Raw genomic sequence first — 23722 nt, forward strand, 5'->3', positions numbered from 1 at the left:
GGCACCGGACCCACCGGAGACGAGGTGGAAGACGCCAGGGACATTTCAAACTCAGTGCAATTGTATACAGAGCACGCGCTGTAAAAACACCTCAACACATTAATTGGGGTCATGTTGATCCTGCGTAGTAAGTCTGGATGTAATTGGGCCAGAAGTGTAGGACGAGTAGACTAACAAACACACATACACGCATTCGTACGTACGTACAAACATACATACATACGTACAAACATACAAACACATACATACGTACATACACACATACATACATACATACATATACACACATACATACATACATACATATACACACATACATACATACATACACACACCTACATACATACATAAACACACACATACATACATAAACACACATAAATACATACATAAACACACATACATACATACATACATACATACATACATACATACATACACACATGCATACATACACACATACATACATACACACACAAACATACATACATACACATACCCACATACATACATACTGTTGCGGATTCGCGCCCGCCGGCGTGCGAACGGCCACGTAACTCGAATCGCGGCACGTCGCCCACCGGACGGACAATCCAGTCGTGACCCTCTCGGACTAACGCCGGGAACTAGTCACGGGTGGACCTTTCGGCCTCACCACGATAGTGCCAATCGCCCCCCGCGTGGGATAGGGTTTCTCGCCAAATTCGACCTACCTAAGTACCCACACGGAGGGTAGACCGGGCGATCGCACCTCGCCGCAGGTCGACTTCGGACACGGGCCACTTTAAGCGACCCGTTCCGTACTATCGGGATAACCGAGCGGTGTTATCGTTGGCCCCGACGGTTCAATTAATGGGCGTTTCGTGGGCGTTTTAGCCCACGACCAACCCTTTACGTGAAGTAAGATGGAGATTCAATAAAGGAAAAGACGAAGCGAAATGGGAAAACAGTTCAACAATAAGCACATTTATTTCGCGATGAACGGAAAGCACACATATACAATTACACCAAAAGCAAATGTAAAAGAAGAAGAAACACAATATTACACAAAAAGCAAATATAAAAGAAGAAGACAATGCAGAGCTATCCGACTACCGAGCACACGGCAACACTTATACAATTTTACTTCACAGACGGCGCTGACAACACATATACCCAAAGCAAAAGAAAAGGACCACCCTCAAGGATGAGGGGGGTAGGCGGGCCTGGGGCCGAGACCGCGTCGGGCCTACCCGTCTGATGATGAGACGCAAAGTGGCGGTGGCGCCCCAACTTCACGGGCCTCGCGGACAGTGTCTGGTAGGGGGTGGGAAAGGGGCCCCCTTGTCGCACTATCTCAGTGCGGGGGGAAACAGGAGGGGGTTGTTGATGCTTGGGGGAAAGGAGGATATCTCCCTGTCTCGGGTCCCGCGACGAGCGTCTCCACCACGACCTCGGTCGCGCCGCCGGCCTCTCCCTCCGCAGCTCCTCGAATCCGACGCGAGCACCCCCTCAACCGCCTTCGCCGCCGCCGCCTCTCCACAGCTTCGTCCGATCGCCCTCTCCGTCTCCTCTCTTGACTCGTCCCAACTCTTCACTGGCTCCGCGAACTCCCAACTGCGAACTGACGAACGCGTCCCCTTATATCCCCCGTGGCCTCGCTCCTTCACCTTTGACCCTTTACCTCCGACCCTTCACCTCTAACTGGCTCCCCATTGGACCGAGGAAAAGTGGGCGTGAATGCTTTTTGATCCATGAATTTGCATATAGCGACCACACTCCAACGCCCTGGAGGCGGGGCCAAATCGCCCCACGCTCACCGATAGGACGGAACAGAAGTGGGCGTGAGTCGTTTTTGATCCGTTTTCTTCGGAAAGTCTGTGATGTTTCTGAACACGCTGCTCGGTGCGCGCCCTGCACGAGTCCAGTATCGGTGCCCACAAGTGGCGCAAGAATGGTGGTGATACGATGGTGGCGAGTTGTGACGGTAAAGGTCGTGGCTGTTGTCGTGAAGCGGCGTTGCGGTTGGTGGTTGTTGTGTGATGGCTGTTGAGACGTGGTTGGTGGTGGTAGTAATGGCGGATGGTCCAAAATAAAGATAGTAAAAGAAAAACGGCTATCTAGAAGGGTCGCAGCCCGCATGAATGCCATTTATTCCCTCTAAACAACAGGTTTGGGCCTAACTACACATATACTTACAGAGATATCTCACCTGAGGGACCTGAATGGTGGTTTGTGAATTTCGCCAACCACAACAATACATATACACATACACACACACACACATACATACATACACATACATACATACATACACATGCATACACACATACATACACATATACACACATACCTGCACACATACATACATACATACACACACATACATACATACACATACATACATACACACACAAACACATACACACATACATACACTCACATACACACACATACATACACACATCCATACATACATACATACGTGCATACATACGTACATACACACATACGTACATACATATATACATACATACACATATTATATATATACACACACATACATACATGCATTCATATATACACACATATTACATACATACACACATACATACATGCATTCATAAATACACACATATTACATACATACACACATACATACATACATACATACACACATACATACATACATACACACGTACATACATACACACATAAATACATACATACATACACACACATACATATGTACATGCATACATACACATATTATATTGTTACGGCTGTGGAAATTCGCAGACCACCATAAAGGACCTGAGATCAGTTATGACGATAAGTATATGTGTAGTTAGATTTCCCCACCGTTGTTTCGAGGGAATTTCCGTGTTCACAGGGCTGCGATCCTTTGAGATAGCCGTTTTTCTTTTGCTGTTGTTATTTTGGACCAATCATCCCCCAACAACCAAATCGCCACCGCCAACACCCTTCCCAAACCACCACAGCAAACTCCCACCACCTTCGCCTTTCTACCGAACATCGTGCCATGGGTTGTGAATGGGATCCTTTCGAAGAAGAAATCGGATCAGGAATGATTCACGCCCACTTTTCATCCATCCAATGGCTGAGCATCAGGTGGTGCAGCCCCGCCTTCAAACCCACTGTGATCCACAAATTTACATATGCACTCCTCCCCCGGCCCATATAAGCGCGAGCACAACGCAGCTCGCGGCAGTCTGGAGGGGTCGGAGAACAAGACGGAACTCGAGATGGCAGACGGCGGCAGTGTCGGCAGTGGCAGTCTTGAGGGGTCGGAGAACAGGACGGAGCTCGAAGAGGCAGACGGCGGCAGTGTCGGTGGGGCAGAGTCGGGAGATGGAGCTCGAAGCTGAAGTCTTAAGGCAGATGGGGGCCGATCGACGGAGAGGAAGGAGCTCGGAGCTTAGGTCGAAGTTGAGGGGCGAGGAGGGCGAGTTGCTGAGTGGAGCAGGGACGCGGAGGAGGGCTCAGAGGCAAACCGGAGGGCTGAGTGTGGACCGCCACCGGAGAAGGGGCATAGTGGAGGCCACAGCCAAGAGGAGTTCGCCGGAGCCAGTGCGGTCCAGAGCGTCAACTCGTTGGACAGAGCGTCAGCAATTCCCCTCTCCCTTACCGAGCTCCGCGCTAAGAAAGCACCGGTAACCCCGTCCATTCCCCTCCCCAACCGTGGTACTGACAGTGAAACACGTGCCTGCGCGGAGAACGCCGGAGAGAGCTCACCGGCCACGCCAGGGGCACGAAGCCAGGCGCAGCTACGCTGACATCACGGCTTGCCCGCCATCGTGCCACGAGGGCGCGGGTAAGACCCTTCGGTCTAGTGGACCTGGCCGCTCATCCAGGTTCCACGCACATTTGGTCCACAGACCTGTCTGTCACCCTCACCTTTGAGGGTGGCTTTTTTCTTTGCTTTTGTATAAATGCATGTGGTGGCGCCGTCTTATAAGTAAAACTGTTTAAGTAATTGTGTGAATAAATATTCGATGGTAATTCTGCATTTGCTTGCTTGACTGTTCTTATACGTGCATGGTTTTCTGTATGGCTGTAAAATACGTGCTTGTCTGAGTGTGCAATAAATGTGCTTGTTGAACTGTTCCCCGTTTCGTTGCGTCCTTTCCCTTGTTTGAAAGTTCCATCTTGCATCACGGAAGGAATTGGTAGAGGGGTGTAAGCACCCCGTAAATAATCACGTCCGTCGGGGCCGGCGATAACACTGCTCGGTTATCACTGAAGCACGGAACGGACCGCTTAAGTGGTTCGTGTCCTTGGCCGGCCAGCGGCGAGGTACGATCGCCCGGTTAACTACTCGCGCAGGTACTTAGTTAGGTAGGTCGAGTTTGGCAAACAACCCTATCCTGCACGGGTGGCCGATTGGCACGATTGTGGTGTGGTCGAAAGACCCACCCGTGACTAGCTCCTGGTGGTAGTTCCAAGGAGGCTCACGACTGAATTGTCCGTTTCGGTGGGCGACGTGGTCGCGATTCGAGTTACGTGGCTGATCACACGCCGGGCGGACTGAAATTCTTAACATTATACATACACACATACAGACATACACACATACATACATACATACATACACACATACATACATACACACATACATACATACACACATACATACATACATACAAACATACATCCACACATATTATATACATACACATGTACATACGTATGTACATACATACATACATACATACGTACATACATGAATACATTCATACAGTACATACATACATATATTATATACTTACACACATCCATACATCCACACATACACATACATATATACGTACATACATACATAAACACATACATACATACGTACATACATACATACATACATACATACACATATTATATACATATACGTACATACATACATACACATACATACATACACACATTATATACATACATACATACACACATACATACACACATTATATACATACATACATACACACACATACACACATACATACACACATATGATATACATACATACATATGTACATACATGAATATATACATAAATACATACAGTACATACACACATACACACATATTATATACATACACACATACATACACACATACATACATACATACAAACATACATCCACACATATTATATACATACACACGTACATACGTATGTACATACATACATACATACATACATACGTACATACATGAATACATTCATACAGTACATACATACATATATTATATACATACACACATCCATACATCCACACATACACATACATACATACGTACATACATACATGCACATGTTATATACATACACGTACATACATACATACACACATACATACATACACACATTATATACATACATACATACACACATACATACACACACATTATATACATACATACATACACACATACACACATACATACACACATATGATATACATACATACATATGTACATACATGAATACATACATACATACATACAGTACATACACACATACACACATATTATATACATACACACATACATACGTATGTACATACATACATACGTACATACATGAATACATACATACAGAACATACATAAACATTATATACATACACACATACATACATACACACATACATACATACATACACATATTATATACAAACTCACATACATACACACATATTATATACATCCACACATACATACATACATAATATACATATTATATACAATATACATACACACATACATATGTACATCCATACATTCGTACATACATGAATACATACATACATACACACATACATACATACACACATATTATATACATACACACATACATACATACATACATATGTACATTCATACATACATACATATATACGAAACCCACCAAAGTGGGTTTCTCATGTATGATGCTCTTTCAACAGATGCTGTTTCAGGTCTCAAAGTATCCACGTGCACACACTTGTGTGTGCGCGTGTATGTGCGTGTACGTGTGTGCATGTACGTGTGTGTATGTACGTGTGTGTATGTGCGTGTGTGTATGTGCGTTTGTGTGAGTGTGTCTCCTCCATAACCCCAAAACCATAACTTCGCATGCATACTAAGAAAACTCCATGGAAGTGCAAGGATGAAAAATGGGTGTTTGGGTTAATTAAAACACCTCTTTGGAAGATAATTAACGCCATTATTAAATTATATCCTTCATCTGGCGATCCTCGGCCACCTCGCTCTCTCGGGTCTGAAGGCGTTTCCTGGGTAACCTCGCTGGGGTTTGAAGCCGCCATCTTTTTTGGCCTGCTCAACCATGCCTTGACTTGGAACAGGCCACAACGATTTTTTAACGATAGGTTTTTCTTTTCTTTTCACTTTCCTCACTCATATGATCGAAATCCTGTTCATCATAGGTATGAAACATTGTTTACATTGCTTTTGTAAGTCCTATAGTTTTCAAATTAGGATCTTGGAGTGATTTCATGCATTATATGATACGATTGCCCACGATCTACTCTCACGGACTAATTAAAGTATATTATCGAAATATTATTTCGGTTTTGAGGATCAGATAACGTCCAGACTAAACAAGTGTCGAAATCTGTTGTGAAATCTGATAATTTAAAGACATATCGAGTCTTATAACTAAACGGATATACCTATTTACTTTCAGCAAGCAAGGCAATGTTCCTTCCTTCTCAATACATGCAGAAGAATATGTGAAATTTCCAAAGCATTAAACTTACTTTTTTCTACTGTTTGGAGAATTATATTGAGTGAACAAAATTAACCAGCTTCATTAAGTTATATGATTTCACGTATTCACTGCAAGACATCACCCCTGTCCCCCTGAGTGACTGCCTATCCAAAGCGTCTGCCAGATCTATGTCGATATTTTCGGAGGTTTCGCGAGGTGCTCTCAAGTGAATCAAAACAAATCTGGTAAAAAAAAAAACGGATGTGTTTAAAAAAAAGTTATAACGTTTGCACAGACCTCGAACCGATGTACCACGTGACACGTGCACAGACGAACAGGCAACATGGCGCATTTTCTGTCATGTTTATTTCAAGGGCGATTGAACCTTGCGATGTCTCCAGGGTTGTTCTGCATTAAGCTGCAACTCTTTTGTGGAGAAAGTCATTATGTCAATGAATTCATTTTATTTCTTCAACTGCTGCGTGCGCTGTGAAGACAGGCTTTAAAGTTAAAGGGATCCTTTATGATATGCAGCGACAGCCTGGCCAACTGTTCCTTATCAACCATTTAATGGGAGCACTTGCATAAGTGCTTAAGCCACTTGCCGAGCGCCCATTGTCGATCGTAAAGAATAATGTTTGTAAACATATCGCTGAAACGTCAATATAAATGCAACGTTCTCTTTCGGTGAAAGCTACTCAAAGTTTCTGGGTTGTACACAGTAAGTACTGTAATTGGTAATCACACTGACTCCAACCTGCCGATTCCCCAAAAATTGCTGATGTCTGCCAAGCGTGTGTGTGTGTGTGTGTGTGTGTGTGTGTGTGTGTGTGTGTGTGTGTGTGTGTGTGTGTGTGTGTGTGTGTGTGTGTGTGTGTGTGTGTGTTGTCCATTAAGCATAACATATTCTTTCTGCTTACTATCTCTATCTCTATCTCTCCCTCTCTTCCTTGCTCTACCGTACCCTTCCCAATACAGTGCAGTACCATCCTCCTGCCTCCTCTCTCTCTGTCTGTCTCTGTCTCTGGACATATCCAGATGTGTTCATCTTCGGACACGTCCGGGCGGTGTTTGTCTCCGAACACGTCTGGATGGTGTTCATCTCCGGAAGCGTCCAGGCAGTGTGTCTTTCTTTATTATTTATATATTGACTGCTTTTGACGTTTGCACATGGTACATGCTTGGAAGCCTCATTGGTATGCATTGCTGTCTGTGCTGTTGCTGATGATTCGCCAAAAGCGATGAAACTGGTCTGGCAGCTGAGGGGGTGTGTAGCATTGGGATTCTCATGTGTGTATTATGTGTGAACATCTTTTCGCTGTGGAGGAACTCTGGGAAGGGTTTGAAACAGCAAAGCACCTTCCTTGCATCAGACTTTTTGTGTTGCTTTGTGCAGCTTCTTCGGCTCGAGGAGTGTGGTTGGTGTCAATTATTTATATAATCCTAGCCACCTGAGTTTAGTTGATTAAGTGATGTAGTTGATGGGTTTCGTTGATTAACTGATTGGCTATTCCCTCCGTTCACAGGTGAGAGATGTGGGTGGGTCTTTCTTTTATGTATATGTATATATGTATATATATATATATATATATATGTATATGTATATGTATATATATATATATATATATATATGTACACACAGATGTATACACACACATGGTCTAGGCTTATGAAAGAGCAATGATGCAACATAAAGGGAATAGCAGTAAAAAGGGGAAACACCAACAGCAGGGCAGAGGGAGAGATTCGATGGAGATGGTCAAACAAGAGATGCAGGTAATAATGAGGGGTAAGGGAGAATGCAAAGGGTGGACAATATGGATACATAAGCAAATTTTTGGGAGGGTGGGGGTGGTTTAACGGGTGTCGAAAAGATCATGGTTTTTGATGGGGGGGGGGGTGACGTGAGATGGTGGTGAACAGCTGTCTTGAAGACCAGGATGGAAGGATGAAATTGAAGCGAGTGTGAAGGGCGATTCCACAGGTGGGAAAAAGTGGAACCAACGAGTGGAGGTGAGCATTGGTTCTGGATTTAGGCAGTTTCACGAGGAGGGGGTTGCTGGTGGACCGCATGTGTCCTGCAGTCACCTGGGGGAGGGGGGCAGGGGAGGTGGGAGAAGGGAAGGCGAGCAAAGCACAGAAGGAACAGAGGGTGCAAGACCAGAAATGAGGTGGAAGAGGACAGAGACCACCAAGCTGTCTGCAATGGTGAAATGACAGACCCATGGACTCAGCTTCATCATGGGAGATTCCAATAATCATAAAGGCCTTTGCTTCCATGCCATCAACCTCAGCACAATGTGAGGCTGGGGATCCAGCCCAGAGTGGAGAGCAGTACTTCATCGAGCTGCAGATGAAGGTACACCAAAACAGAAATAATACATCACATTTTCACTTGTTATATCGTGTTGATTAACTTTTTCCTCTGGTATTCAAATAGCCATTCAGTAATAAGTCCAAGATAAGTGGTTCAATGGACATCAAATACAATAGAATGCCTGGAGTGAAGAATAAATGTCTTTATTATAATTAGAAAATCTCAGATCCAAATCACAATGGAGTAACAATAAAACCATGCAAACCAAGCTTTAACCTGATTGTAATCTGATCTAAGCACAACAAATGTCCTTCATGGAACTGCATTGTACCAGTGTTGAGAGAATAGCATTGAGAATGGGAGAAGAAGAAGAAGAAGAAGAAGAAGAAGAAGAAGAAGAAGAATGATGATGATGATGATGCAGACAATTAAATCTGGAAGATGTGGTGAAACAGCATCTGTTGCTCCACATGCTCCAATTCACAAGGTGACATACTCCGATCATACAAGGTAGATTTTTCACAACCATTCATGGTGGGAAGGTTATCAAATCAGAGGTCAAAGGGTGTGAAGTGACAAGATGGCTTTCCCTCGTGTGCGTATCTCATGAGACAAAACTCCAACTTACTTATATTGAGCTTGCCTTCTCACTAAAAGGTGCACGGCTCTTTGGAACTGGAGATGAGAAAATCCAGGTGAGCAGGATTGTAAATGCTCATCAGACTCGTCATCTCAAATGCTATGATGTGATTTCATAGCTCACAAAGAGTGCCTCTTTCTGCTGGTGACCTCAGCCAAGCCATTGTCCAGTCGGATTTTCTTTGGGCTTTGTGCATCTCCAAATGTGATCAGTGCTTCTCCACATGCTGCACCTCCCATGGGCCCACTCCAACTAGCTTTGAGTTCTCCTTTTCACCATATATCTATCTCCCACACTCTCGTCTCCCACTCCAATCCAACCCAGGCATCTTTCAAGCCTCCAACGGGGGGTGTTAAATCTTGTTTTCTTGTCCTTTCTGCCTCTGCAACTATTGACAAGCCTGCTTGTCACAAGCAACATAATCTTATGCAAAATGTGCCTTAACTCCAACTACAACAAATATCCTTAACCTTAAAGTTTACAAAGTAAAAACACAAAATTCCTCATCAAATATAGTCAATATATCAAAATTGTATGTTATGCCAACCACGATAAGGAAATAATCAAAAGTTGTACAAGTAATCGCGCCTATCTTTCTGTAATTAAGCGAGGAAATGTCAACAGGTAATAAATGAACTTCTTATTGTCGTCACATTAATTAAGACAATTGTCTTCAACAATTTCAACTGGAGCGTCTCATTGGCCAAGGTTTTCTAAATACATGCATCATCCAGTTTTCAAAATGGTAAGGGAACTTACTTCCCATAATTAATTGCTTTATTGTATGGACAGCTCACAGAACATCTGTCCAATTAGAAATTGTTGTAGCATCATAATTTTAAGGAAACCAAGACCCCATCATACTCAGACTTGTTTAATTATGTATGTCTCAGTTATGTATCTTTGACATCATTTGATACAACTGATAACGGAAATAACCATTGAATGGGGTGTCCAAGGTCGCTCCATAAAAAAGTCCAATTAGACAAGGAATCAACTGTTCTTTGTATATTGTTACGTCTGAGGGGGGTATGCATTCAAAGGGTAATTAGGATGTTTAATTAGGTATGCCATGCTGTTCGAGTTTACCAGGATCTTGATGTAATAAGTAGCAATTCAGTGGTGATAAGTTGTTGAGTAAATGTCCATTTCTTCAAGGGGGAAATGATAATTGTCACGTAATTAGATAGGGAGACGGGTTAGGGTAAGTGTGTCTGCGTAAACCCTTTTAGTATTCCCTGGAGGCTTGCCGTGACGTAACAGGACAGTGCTGCGGATGGCTCCGCCCCGTGATCACGATTGGCGGAAGGCAATGGTGGAGGGCCAATAAAACGGCTCGATTGGAAGTGACGAGGACTCGAGGATAAAAAGGTTCTGTTCGGGGAAAAGAGGTGGAAGAAGAAGATTGATAAAGAGAAACCGTCTTGTCGAGGCTGTTGGGCTCGGAGCGTGCTCTATTATTGGGCTGGTACGTTCATCGATTCGTCGTGTCTCGTGGCCTTGCTGTGCCTCGTGCATCACCTCGGTTGGCTCTGGGGTTCTGCTGGCTCGGAGTACGGGGCCGAACGGCGGGCGGACTTGCCTCCCTCTCCTGCTCGCATCTTGGTGCCAGAACTGGCTCCCTGGTGGCTGTGAGCGGACTTGGGCCGACACCAGGAGGTCGACAGCACCACGGTTTCTCCTGCCCCTGACGAGCGCAACGCCAGCTTGTCCGGCGCCAATCCAGGGACTGTTGCGTCTACACCACCGGCCAGCCTGACCACCAGGACCAGCTACGTTTTGTGTGTGTGTGTGTGTGTGTGTGTGTGTGTGTGTGTGTGTGTGTGTGTGTGTGTGTGTGTGTGTGTGTGTGTGTGTTTGTGTGTGTACCTGGCGCCTTAGAGGGTTTGAGATTTGTATATCCATTGGAATTGTTTGTGTTTTCCCCACGCCCGAACCCACACCTCCATCCCGTCGAATCGCCCCGGATCCCTCCTCTTGCCGAGTCTTATTATTATTTCTGGTTGGAGAAATAAACATTATTAACTCGGTGAAAAGCGACTCGTGCCACCTTCCTCGTCCCGTTTGCTGTGGAGCGATTAAAACCGCCATCTTTGGGTTATAAAAAATAAACCGCCTCCATCGTTTCGGCTCATTCTACGTTGGCGGGACTGTTCAAGTCCCGTGGACGTCACAATATATATATGTATATGTATATATATATATATATATATATATATATATATATATATATATATATATATAGTTGTATTTTCTGTCTGTCTGTCTATCCATGAATAAAATTGGCCCACTGGTAGGAACCCCATCATATTGCAAACTGTTGGAATCCCCTTGGCAATTGGAGATGCAAGAAAACATTTTCAAACCTACAGGGTAGGGGGTTCAGGGTGAGGAGGAAGACCCCAATTCTCTCGATGTAAATGTCTCATATAGCGCTGTCGGTGGTAGGCAGTATTACAAATCATCTTATATCTAAACTCAAAATTACTTCCGCACAAGGTGCAGGTACCTCTGCTCATGATGCAATTGGTTGTGTAATGGTTAGAACACCTGCTCTGAGTCCGGGAGGTCAGCGGATCGAATCTCGGCCGAGTCATACCAAAGACTTAAAAACGTGCTCCTTCTTTGCTTGATGCTCAGCATTTAAAAAGGATAAGAGCATGGACAATCCCCGTAGGTTAGCATCCATGGGGAGGAGGAAATTCTTCCTGAGAAAATGGCCTGCTGAATGCGGTTAGAAAGGCAGTGCCATTGCTGTGGCATTGCTGGTACCCAGAGTGCCTCCGGAAGTAGCGGCAAGCCCAGTGGCTGCGTTTGTCTCGTCTAACAGTCCCCTGTGTTGTGTCTCCTGTATTCGTCTGTAGTTCAAGTTCATGTGTTTGAGATGCGTGTGCGTGGCAGCTCCACTACAAGCATCAGATCCTGTAAAAAAATTTTTTTAAATCACAACACATCTTTACTTATTTAGCATTAATTGATTGGAGCATAGGAGGGTTATCACGTATCATTCATGGGGAAAGACGCACACTCAAATTGCAATATAATGAGAATTTATAACGCGCCAATTGACAATTAAGCAAACACTTGGAAAATAAGGAAAATATTCGTTGGGGCGAGGGGGAAGAATGGGAAAAAATATGTTGGAAAATAATTTCTAAAAATGTGAAAATATGTGTATATTTGTATATCAAAAATTATCATTCATCACATACTCCACAACCCCATCCTGCACCCCCCTCCGCCCCCAGTGCGACATCATGTGTACATTGTTCTAGACCTACTACCTACCCCTTTCTTCCTGAGTACAGCAGACATTATAAAGAGACTGCTCTTTGTAAAAAGTCCTATTTCACATTTTTATTCTTCTTCTTGATGATGTGGCTAAATGTAGAATTCCTAATGTGCTCGACAGTATTTATGTCAGGTTTGAGCAAAATAATGTAGCATTTCTGAAGGAAGATGCACACAAGAAGCCCAAAGGCTGATGCAACGATTGCAAAGATTTCAACGATAACACGGACCTTCCCAAACGTGACAATGTATGTCGGGATGAATGAGGTCCACACCAGGAAGTAAATGAAAACGCCAAACATAATGAATTTTGCCTCATTGAAGTTTTCAGGCAGTTTGCGTACAAGATATGCCAGAATAGAACAGATGAAACCCAAAAGGTAAATGTATGCAATTATAGTGGAAAAATAATACATTGGGTCATCAAAGCACTGCAGGTATATTATACCAGGATATATTTGAGAGTTCTTGAGAGGATGAGGAGAAACAAGGAAATACCAAGTAACCGATAAAACAACTTCGATGGATGTCAGCAAGACAATAATAAACAGTTTCAACTGTTTCAGTTGCTTGAGTGTGTCAGAGAGGAGATTGTTATATTGAAATGCCACAATAACTTGTAGCGTTTTAACAAGAACACAAGAAAGTGCAAGGGAGAAGCTGATTCCGAAGAAGGGCTGTCGAGCGATGCACGTCCACTCGTTGGGTTTTCCTAAAAATGTGTAAACACTAAGAAAGCAACAGGCCAAGGCAAAAAGCAATAGCATGCAAATGTGAAAATTTGAGGCCTTGACCACCGGTGTATCATGGTGCTGTATGAAGATGATAGCAGCAAAGATGGTCAAGCACAGGCAAAACGCGCTGATTATCTCAAATATGATCCCGAGGGGGCTGTTCCATGCCAGGTAGTCTTCAATCTTGCGCACGCATTGTGTGTGGTTTACATTTGACCAGTAATCTTGTGGACATTGCGTACAGTTGTCAGCATCTGTAAGAAAACAGTGAGGGAAGTTAAGACCAAGAAATTATGATCTGAGGATGTACAAAACTTCCTGCATCTCTGTTCATCAACCTTTATGCTTGTTTTGTAAACAACAAGTAGCTGTGTTTACTTGCATCATTTGACTATTTATAAAATATCCTGAAACCATGCTATTGTTACGAATTATGGCCCGCCTGGCGTGCGATCGGCCGCGTACCTCTAATGGCAGCCGCGTCGCCCATCGGACGGACAATTCACTCGTGACCCTCCTGGAACTACGACCAGGAGCCAGTCACGGGTGGGGGTTTAACCTCACCACGATCGTGCCAATTGCCCACCCGTGCAGGATAGGGTTGCTCGCCAAATTCGACCTACCTAAGTACCTGGGCGAGTGGTCGACCGGGCGATCGTACCTCGCCGCAGGTCGGCCGAGGACACGAACCGCTTAAGAGGTCCGTTCCGTGCTACAGTGATAACCGAGCAGTGTTATCGCCGACCTCGACGGATGTGATTCTGTTTACCGGGCGTTCAAAACCCACTACTCATTCCACGATACAAGATGGTACTTCCAATGGGGAAAGGACGCAACGAATGGGGTACGTTTCACACAAGCACATTTATTTCAATTTCACACACAACACAAGCAAGGCAGTCATGCAATATACAAGCAACAAATAGAATGCAAAAGCAATACGACCGACTATAATTATTATTTACAAGCACTTACACAGTTTCTACTTGGCAGGACACGGTGCCACAGCATGCATACAAAAACAAATAAAGACCTCCCTCACAGGCAAGGGGGTAGACAGGGTCCGTAGACCTTTATGGTTGTGGGCCGTGGATGACCGAAAAGGCCCACGAGACTGAAGGGTCTTACCCGCACCCTCGTGGTGCGATGGTGGGCAGGTCGCAACGTCTCGTCCCCACGGCAACTAGCGTAGCTGCGCCTGATCTTGGGCCTTGCAACGGTGGGCAGGTTGTGACGCCTTCTCCCCACGGCCAATAGGACAGCCGCGCCTGATCTTGGGCCTTGCAACGGTGGGCAGGTCGTGACGCCTTCTCCCCATGGCCACCAGGACAAGACTTCCAACCGACTGCCCCAAGTCTGTCTACGACGAAGACTTGGACCACGACAGACTTGGACCAAGACCACGATGACCAAGACTTCCATACGACTGCCCCAAGTCTCTGCTATCCGCGCTTTTTCCAGGTGCTCCTCTTGCCCTTTTATTTCTCCTGCGCCCGCCCCGCCCTTCGCGCTGCGTGGGTGGGGGGAGGAACATTCCAGAGAAATTGGGGTGGGAGTTGGTTTCCAACCGTCAAACTTGTTTACCGGAGGAGAAATTGGGGTGGGGCTGGTTTCGTTGCTCCTTTAGTGGCGTTGTGGTGTGGATGGCGTGGTTTTTGAGATGGCGTGGTTGTTGAGATGGCGTGGTTGTTGAGATGGCATGGTTGTTCCAAAATAACGACAGGTAAAGAAAAATGGCTAACTTAAAGCGTCGCAGCCCGGATGAATCACACATATTCCCTCTAAACAACGGGTGTGGACTAACTACACATGAACTTATCGATATATCTAACCTGAGGACCTTTCTGGTGTATTGCAAATTTCCACAGCCGTAACACTATTAATCGACAGATGGTATATATCGAACAAGGGCTACAAAGAGCACAAACTACAGGGCAGTGATTAGCAAAATAGAAACAGGAAAAAGAGCAATCAGAGATTGCAGACACTCGCCAGGACTTCTTTTTGATGAGTGGTGTATTTTTTTTATCGGTTTGAGGGTAAATCCAATATGGCTGCCAAACCATGTGACCTTTGATATATGTGTGAATCTTTTGTTCCTCATGAACAGCTTGGTCACACGTGTAAAGTTTCACCTCGATTTGTTCAACCACTTAAGAGAAGGAGATTTTTGAAGGTTTTTGTTTTTTAACAATATGGCTGCCGAATCACGTGACCGATGACGTCATTAAATTTTTTCTGTGGACCATTTTATCCCGAGATGACCCTCAAAATTTTTCATACTGATCGGATGTAGTGTTCTACATATGCAATTATGACGTCATAACGAGAGCCCCTATGACATAAAAATTGCACTCATTCCACATGGGGAGTACTTGTTGTGTGCCAAGTTTCAATTTTTTCCTTGGTGTGGTTTCAGAGATACAGAGGTCCAAAGTTTTTCCGTTTTTCTAATATGACTGCAACACCACGTGACCGATGACGTCGGAATTATCATTGAAACATTGTGTATGAGTAGTCGCACCAATGTTGAAAATTTTGTCTCAATCCGACAAACGGTTGCAGAGAGGAACACGAAAGCTCTGTGAGGACAAACAGACAGACAGACAAACAAACAAACTGATCCAAATGCAATACCCTCTCTTTTGGCGAGGGTACCTAGAGAGTCAAGAGAACACGTTACTCCACGTTGTCTTGAGAAAAAAGGGCATGGGCGAGGTCTACAAGCTGCAAATTTGATTGGTCGTGATGTAAAATGCTGTCATATTTTCTCCAAGTTCTGCTAAACCGGTGGTTTTCAAACTTATTTGTAGTGGCGACCCAATTTCAGACCCTCTCCACATCGCGCGACCCAAAATAATAAAAACCCAATTCATAATATATAAGATAAGATTTCATATGACACAAGAACATTTACTCTTTACTTTATTCACCATCGTCATGTTTTCATGGACAAGTAAACGGAGAATAGCCGACAGTATCCAAATGGAACAGTTGAATGTTTCAGACGTTTAGTCCGAATGACATTTAGATAAATCAGTGAGAAGGATGAGCCTGTTTTTCAGAAACCAACTTCTCTATTCGTGGAGAAGTAGATGACAATGCCAGGATCATATCATGCTCCATTTCTAGGCGATTTCTGTACTTTGTTTTAATCACCACCATGGTGGAGAACGACTGCTCACAAAAGTATGATGAAGGATATGGCTTGAGAACCTTAATGGTGCGCCGTGACAGGGTCGGGTACGACGGCAGCATTTTACACCAGAATGTCGACAACGAATTCGTCCGCACAAGAGCCTGCGCTCCTGAATCCTGCTAGAGCTGTACAAGCTCTTCCTGTGCTGTATCATCTTCATCAGCAATCGAGTCCAGTGGAGCCGTGAAAGGGTCTCAAACCACGGAAAAGGACTGCACATCCAGCTCAGGGAAATAGTGCTCGAACTGTTCAATGAGCGACCGAAGGTGACGTGCTATCTCCCCAGAAAGACTGTCGAGCTCAGTATCATCGTACTGGCAGGTCGTTAGATGCTCCACCAGAAGGTGGAAAAGGCTGAAGCGCTTAACAGCTGCTTTGTCTGCCAGTAATTTTAGAGTCGCCACAAATCCGCTCATTTTGTCGTGAAAAATCATGAGGTTGGCGTCTTTGCCTTGGAGGGAGCGGTTGAGGACATTGAGACGTTCAAAGATGTCAACGAGATAGCACAGTTCTGACAGCCAAGAGTCCGACTCAAGCAACGATACCCATGCCGTTTTCCCTTGTGTGCGTAGGAACTCCTTCAGTTCATCATTGAGCTCGTAAACACGCAGAAGAAGGTTTCCTCGAGATAACCATCTCACTTGAGTGTAGAATAGTACATTCTTATGGTCGGCGTCCATCTCCTGGCAGAATAGCCTGAATAACCTCGTGTTGAGAGCGCTCGATTTGATGTGATTCACCATTTTTATGACTTCTGAGAGCACGCTCTGCAAGGTTTCTGGCAAAGTACGAGAGGCGAGCGCTTCTCCGTGAATCATGCAGTCTACCATGGAGGTCTGAGGAGCCACCTCAAGCAATTTAGCCTTGAATCCAGAATGCACTCCTAACATTGCTGGCGCGCCGTCTGTTGTGGAACCGTGCAACTTTCCGAAGTCCAGATCATGGTCACGATAAAACTGCTCTACTTTCCCAAAAATGTCCTCGCCTTTGGTGGTGGCCTCCAATGGTTTGATGAGCAGAGGCTCATCGACAAAGTTATTAGGCTTGATTAAGCGGACCCAGACGATGAGTTGCGCGTACGATGCGATATCAGTGGACTCGTCCAACTGTATGGCGTGCCACGGCGATTCCTTGATCTTCTGTTCGACCTGAGCCGTTACGTCCAGACTCATATCATCAATTCTGCGTTGAATGGTGTTGTCAGAGAGGGGTATAACTGCCAGTTTCTTCGCTGCTCCCTCCCCAACCATCAGAGATACCATGTCCTTTGCACATGGCAGCACGAGTTCTTCCGCAATGGAGTGAGGCTTTTTAGTCTTGGCAACATGGAGCGACACTCGATACGAGGCCTCTAATGCCCAATAATTGGTCTGATGGCATGTACCCTCTCTGTCAAGACGCGTATTCTTGAGTGCAAGAAGTTTCCTCTCAAAGAACGCTCTCTCCTTATCCTGATAAGGCGCATGTTTTGTAGTCAAATGCCTCTGCAACTTATTTTGTTTCATAGACTCCGTAAAAAGCACTTCAAAACAAATCACACACTGAGGCCTCTGTGCCCCACTTTTATCCACCACATAGTAAAATCCAAGGTCCAGAAATTTATCCTGGTAAGAACGTTCTCGAGATTTGCTGGTGGCCGGTGCTGCCATCACAAATAAGGTCTCGAGTCGTACGTGGAGACGTGAATAGACGGTAATGATAGAGTCAGAGTCTGAGTCTGAGAGGCCGTGGATCAAACCACTAATTTCCCGCCAAAATGAACCGCCCTTCAGCGAGCCCGCGCATCGGCTGGATCCCATTCCAAGCGTCATGTTGCGCTGGTTCCCATACTTTGAACAAACCGTTTATATTACATCCCGTAAAAGCAAACACCAATCGAAAATAGACAATTTTTTTCCGCTGCAAGCGGACGCCCACGACTCCACGAAATTTGCTCGGCGATCCCATTTGGCGTCACTCCCCTGGGTTTGAAAAACCAAGTGCTAAACAAAAGGTTATTGGAAGTATGAACTAAACAATTTGTGTTTTCCAGTGTTCTCATGCATAATTCAATTGAAACCAAAATAAAGATTTTAAAGGCTCTCGAAAATATTATTTTTGGAAGTTTATCGCCATTGATACATCTTATACACCACCTTATTGAACACATTACATTAGTTCTTCATGCCTGTAGTTCGTGTCCTTTATGACGTCATTAAAAACAGTAAGTTTCTTGTTTGGAATGATTTTCAAAGCGGGCAGAGTTAAAAAAAATAAAAAAAATAATAAAAAAGAGGACCACTGAACCTGGAGCTTATCTGGGCCCTGGCTGAATGTCATAACCCAAATTTGGTAGCATTCTGACTGGTGGGTCTGGAAAAGAAGATTTTTGAATAAATTCACTGTCTGACACATTGACCGACTTAAAGTCACGTGACCAGAACGAGCTTTGCCATCCCCGTTAGCAATCAGGAGTGGAACGTTGCTGCCAAATTTCAGCCGAGGCGGCCCAGCGGTTTGGCTAGAGAAGTCAAAATAAGAGACGGAAGGACAGACGGATGGAAGGACGGATGGACGGATAGAAGGACGGATGCTCAGATGGATGGATGAGACACGATAATAATACCTTCTCTGGAATTCCAATTCCAGGTAAGCTAAAAATAATTATCGCTCTTCTCGATGTGCTCAAAGAGACAAATTCAGACCCAAAGTACTGCTAATCTACAGGTTCGTTTTCTGAGTCGTGTTCTGATTTGTGTTCGAAATATAAGATTCAATTTAAATTGGGGTTCCTCGATCATAAACTGACGTTTGTGGACTGATTGACAGAAGTGAACCTATTGCTTAACCCCGCTTTTCACTTCACATGCATGGATGGGGTCATTAGAAGTGGTTTCTAAAGGGAAGGACTTTTGGAAATGTTATTACTCCAAGTATATTCCAGTGGTAACGCAGAGCGAGAAGGAAGGAGAAGAAAGTAGACAGACAGAACTGAACCAATTGCTTAATCCTGATTTTTGCTCCACATGTGTGACTGGGGTAACACACACTCACACACAGTGTGACATGGAACATCATGGTGCACTCATGAAATAGAGATGCGCAGTGCTCGATTCGATGTCGCTGCATGGAGCAGAAAGTGAGAGGCACACACGGCTCATAGCAGCACGATATGCGTCCCTGAGGGAAGCGGTGAGGGTACTATATCAGTCGGGACGAAGAACAATCCATGTGGCGGCACCTGGAGGAGGAAGAAAGCGAATGCTAGTCTGACCATCTTGGCAAAAATAACGCAAAGTGCGAACTGCTGAAGGAGCTCCCGGGAGGACTTGAGTGTGGGTCTTCGGAGACTGTGAGGAATGGGGGCATCGCAACTGTGAGGACGGAAAGATGTCGGCACACGGAGTCAAAGGTAAGAGAAGCGCGCAAGGCTCGTAACATCAGGATATGCAGCCCTGAGCGATGCGGTGAGGCCAACGTCTTGGTCAGGACGTTGAACTGTCCGTGTGGCAGCATCCGGAGGAGGAAGAAAGCAAGTGTGAGTGAGTGGGACCATCAGGGAAGAGATACCGCATGGTGTGAATGGCCGAGGGAGCTCCCAGGAGGTCTCAAGTTGTGCAACGGAAGTCATAAACGCGTGCACGAAGGGGAAGGTGTGTTGGAAAGCATAAAAATAAAACAATTCCGAACAAAGGGTCACTGGTCCCTAACAGAGAAAGCTCTTTGAAGTCTGTGCAGACACACCGAGCAGCTGGGGTACGTCCTGCTAAGATAAACGGCTACACCTTCCCCAAAAAGAGGCATAGCCCTGTATCAAAGCACAAAGCTAGGATGATGCTGCCAGTCTCAAAGGAAAGACCCAATCAGGACAGCAAACAAAAACACAATGAAAGCTGGAATGCTGAGAAGAGGGAGCACATCCTCCCATGCCGAACTTGCTCTGAAGCATGGGGGATGGGTGGTGGAGGATACTGATTCATGGCTGCAGCACAGACAGATGAGGAAAGGACAAATGATAATGTACAGAAAGAAGAAGGGCTACAGATTTGGTAGAGGAGTGGGGCTGAGCTGGAGGAGGAGGAGGAAGATGACGAACAACAAGATCTGGTTTCCAGGAGATAGCTAATAAGAAATAAACATGGTGAATTTTGTAGCATCACCACTAATTCAGGAAAACGTTACACCAAAACACAACAAGAACAGAACGAGTTCCACAAATAAAACCCAAGCACCACCATGGAAGCAAAGACTCGAGAGACAGCTTGGCTGATGGGGTAATGATTGTCTGTGTGTGATTTATAAACCCATTTATGGTTTATCTTTTCTTTTTTTTTATTAACACCTCTTAATTGTTTCTTTTATCGGGATATTCTCTTTATTACCTCCACCACCAAAGGTGGAAGGAGGTGATGTTTTTACCTCCTTTCTGTCTGTCTGTTTGTTTGTTTGTTTGTCTGTGTGTGTGCAGGATATCTCAAAAAGTTGGAGACGGATCCGGATGAAATTTTGTGGACAGGTTGCGTGTGTGACAAGGACGAACTGATTAGATTTTGGTGAAGATCCGGATCCGGATCTGGATAGGATAATTATTTAATATTTAATTTTAAAAATTTAATTCCTGGTATTGGCTTCGCGGTTAGGGTAGTGGCTTGGGATCGATCCTCGGGCCCTGAGTTCAAGCCATGTTATCTGTTGAATTAACATCAAGGGGTTGACTCAGCCTGTCATCCTTCCAAGGTCGGTGAAATGAGCACCAGTGTTGCAGCCAAAAAGGCTGCACACGAAGGGATGGGGGTATCAACGGATTGATTAAATCTGGTGTTGGTGTGGCGCAGGCATGATGGGCCGAATGGCCTCCTCCTGTGCCTTAATGATTTGTAAATCCTTGAAAAGTGATTCTTCACCATTGAGAGATGGGGCTAAAAATGATATGGTACTGTATAGCATCATATTTCCAAAATGTAATGTAATGGGCCCGTTATGTTCTCGTGGATCAGGCATTGCGTGGCGGAGGTATGCGCTCTAACGAGTGCCCTTCCAGTTGTGATTGTGTTCTTTCAAATGAAATACAAGATGCTGTTAAAAAAAACAAAAAAAATTCTGTCTCTTTCTCTCCATTTATTTTCCTCGACTGTCGTTCATACGATATTTGTCCGGCATGTGCAATCGCAGAGTGTTGCTGTGCAGCGTCTCCATTGGTAGGTATGTGTTGTAGATCGTGTTGCTACTTCGATTTAACCCCCCCCCCCCACTCCCACCTCGAGGATAGGGGTAGGGTTCTACCTGTTGTGGGATTTGTTTTTTGCGGCTCAAATTTTAATGGTACCACAGAGTTTTTTTTTAACCACTCGGAATACTAAACCACCACTTGGATTTTTTTTTTCCTTATTTTGCACTTTCAACACTCAAAATTTCTGGTCTGTATCTAATAAATCCCAGCAGGGATTTACACAATGAAAATTTGCACCAATAACGCCAATATTACAAAGTCCGCAGGGTTGATATAATTTTTTTAGGTCATGACCTAATTATAGACATTTTAACACAACTCGAATAAAGGTTTGACTCATGGGAACAAAATTGCCCTCTCAAGATAGACTTGGCCCTCGAGAAAGTTCCATTTACGCATAATTTACCTCGTACCCCTCCTGATTAAAGTTCAAGGTCAAATGGCGGTCGAAAAAGAAGAAATTTCGTCATCGCTCAATTTTGCCCAATGCGGAATTTCAAACACCACTCGGTCTTCGAAGATGTTCCTGCATCATAATTGCGTACCTGCACTGTTGTGCACCTGATATTTGTTTTGTGTCCTTGATCTACTTTTTTTTGGATTGTGACCGAATTAACAAAAACATTTTTGATTACAACTTGAATAATTTTCCTCCAATTTTCATGACGCTGAGTGTTATGGATAGAATGTAGATGGGGACACATTTTCTTAATTTGCACTCTATCCCTAAATGTTGAAGGTCAAGGTCATATGGCTGTCCAAAAATATTATGGTCATCATTGGATCGCAGGTGCCGGGATAAGCTTTGTGATTGCAGATATCTATTTTTTTTTGTTTTTAACACTTGCCTGTCTTTAACACTAATCCTATGCATCATAAGGTACCTGCTTGATTACTGAAGTACCCATTTCTGCAGGAAATGCAGAGATAACAGCAATATGGGGTAAAGGCCTGGTACCGCTTCTTCTGTCCCGGCAAGCAGGAACTCACACAGTGAGCTACTGGAGGCTGTCACAGAGCAAAGGTCAGCAGAAAAACAAACAAACAAGGTTATGATCTGATTGCATTATCATCTGCCAAATATCAACAACAATGGCTGCTTCATATCTGAAAAACACGTGATAATGGTGCACCGTTATTGTTCCATACAAGTTTGCAAAAGCTCATCTTCCTTCGTTATGGCTTCTGTCGAACCCCTTGTGATTATACAACCTCAAGGAACGATGTTGAGAGATCAACTGTTGCTCTGAGGGAACTGCACTGGGCAGCTTCAGCAGCGTTGCCTGTTACTTCTGCAACCATCATGAACTTATTGTAATCTACTGGACACAAAGGTAAGATGTCTATAGGCATCTGTACCTGGAGAGAGTTGACTGGTTGAATGAAAAGCGTTGAACTGGTTAATGTTTGATCAAATTATATGATTGAATCATTTGAATAGCATATAATTTATGGAGAAATTGAATGAATATCAGGTTAGAGAGGAATGAGACTGAGTTTCAGGCAGTGAAATATGCTTGAGTATCTTGGGGGGGGGGGGGGGGGTGGGAGAGGGCAGTGACTGTGGATGGTAGTTCGGAGGCAAAGGTTTGGAGGAGGATACATGTGGAGGGATTGATGCCAG

At 44.5% G+C, this 23722-nt stretch overlaps 1 protein-coding gene and 1 long non-coding RNA gene across 4 annotated transcripts in view; one reads left to right on the plus strand and one right to left on the minus strand.

Moving 5' to 3' along the window:
- The window catches only part of LOC147017673 (uncharacterized), a 91603-nt gene that overhangs the window by 28755 nt on the left and 39126 nt on the right, over positions 1–23722 (plus strand). For 2 of the 3 annotated variants that reach the window (XR_015049584.1, XR_015049587.1), the window contains exons 2-3: positions 23015–23122; positions 23317–23432. This is a non-coding gene — a long non-coding RNA (uncharacterized LOC147017673). Of the gene's footprint in view, positions 1–22984; positions 23123–23316; positions 23433–23722 lie in introns of those variants that run through there. The other variant, XR_015049586.1, reaches the window with a different exon arrangement.
- LOC147017675 (extracellular calcium-sensing receptor-like) overlaps positions 12581–23722 on the minus strand; it is a 57514-nt gene continuing 46372 nt past the window's right edge. The window contains exons 5-6 of the mRNA XM_085847432.1: positions 22983–23106; positions 12581–13944 (exon numbers count right to left, since the gene is read on the minus strand). Coding sequence (XP_085703558.1) covers positions 13010–13944; positions 22983–23106 — 1059 coding nt within the window. The 3' untranslated portion in view covers positions 12581–13009. The remainder of the gene's footprint in view (positions 13945–22982; positions 23107–23722) is intronic.

Source organism: Eptatretus burgeri, chromosome 11 (assembly GCF_056783735.1).
Source record: "Eptatretus burgeri isolate ZD-2024b chromosome 11, Ebu_testis_v1, whole genome shotgun sequence".
NCBI lineage: Eukaryota > Metazoa > Chordata > Myxini > Myxiniformes > Myxinidae > Eptatretus > Eptatretus burgeri.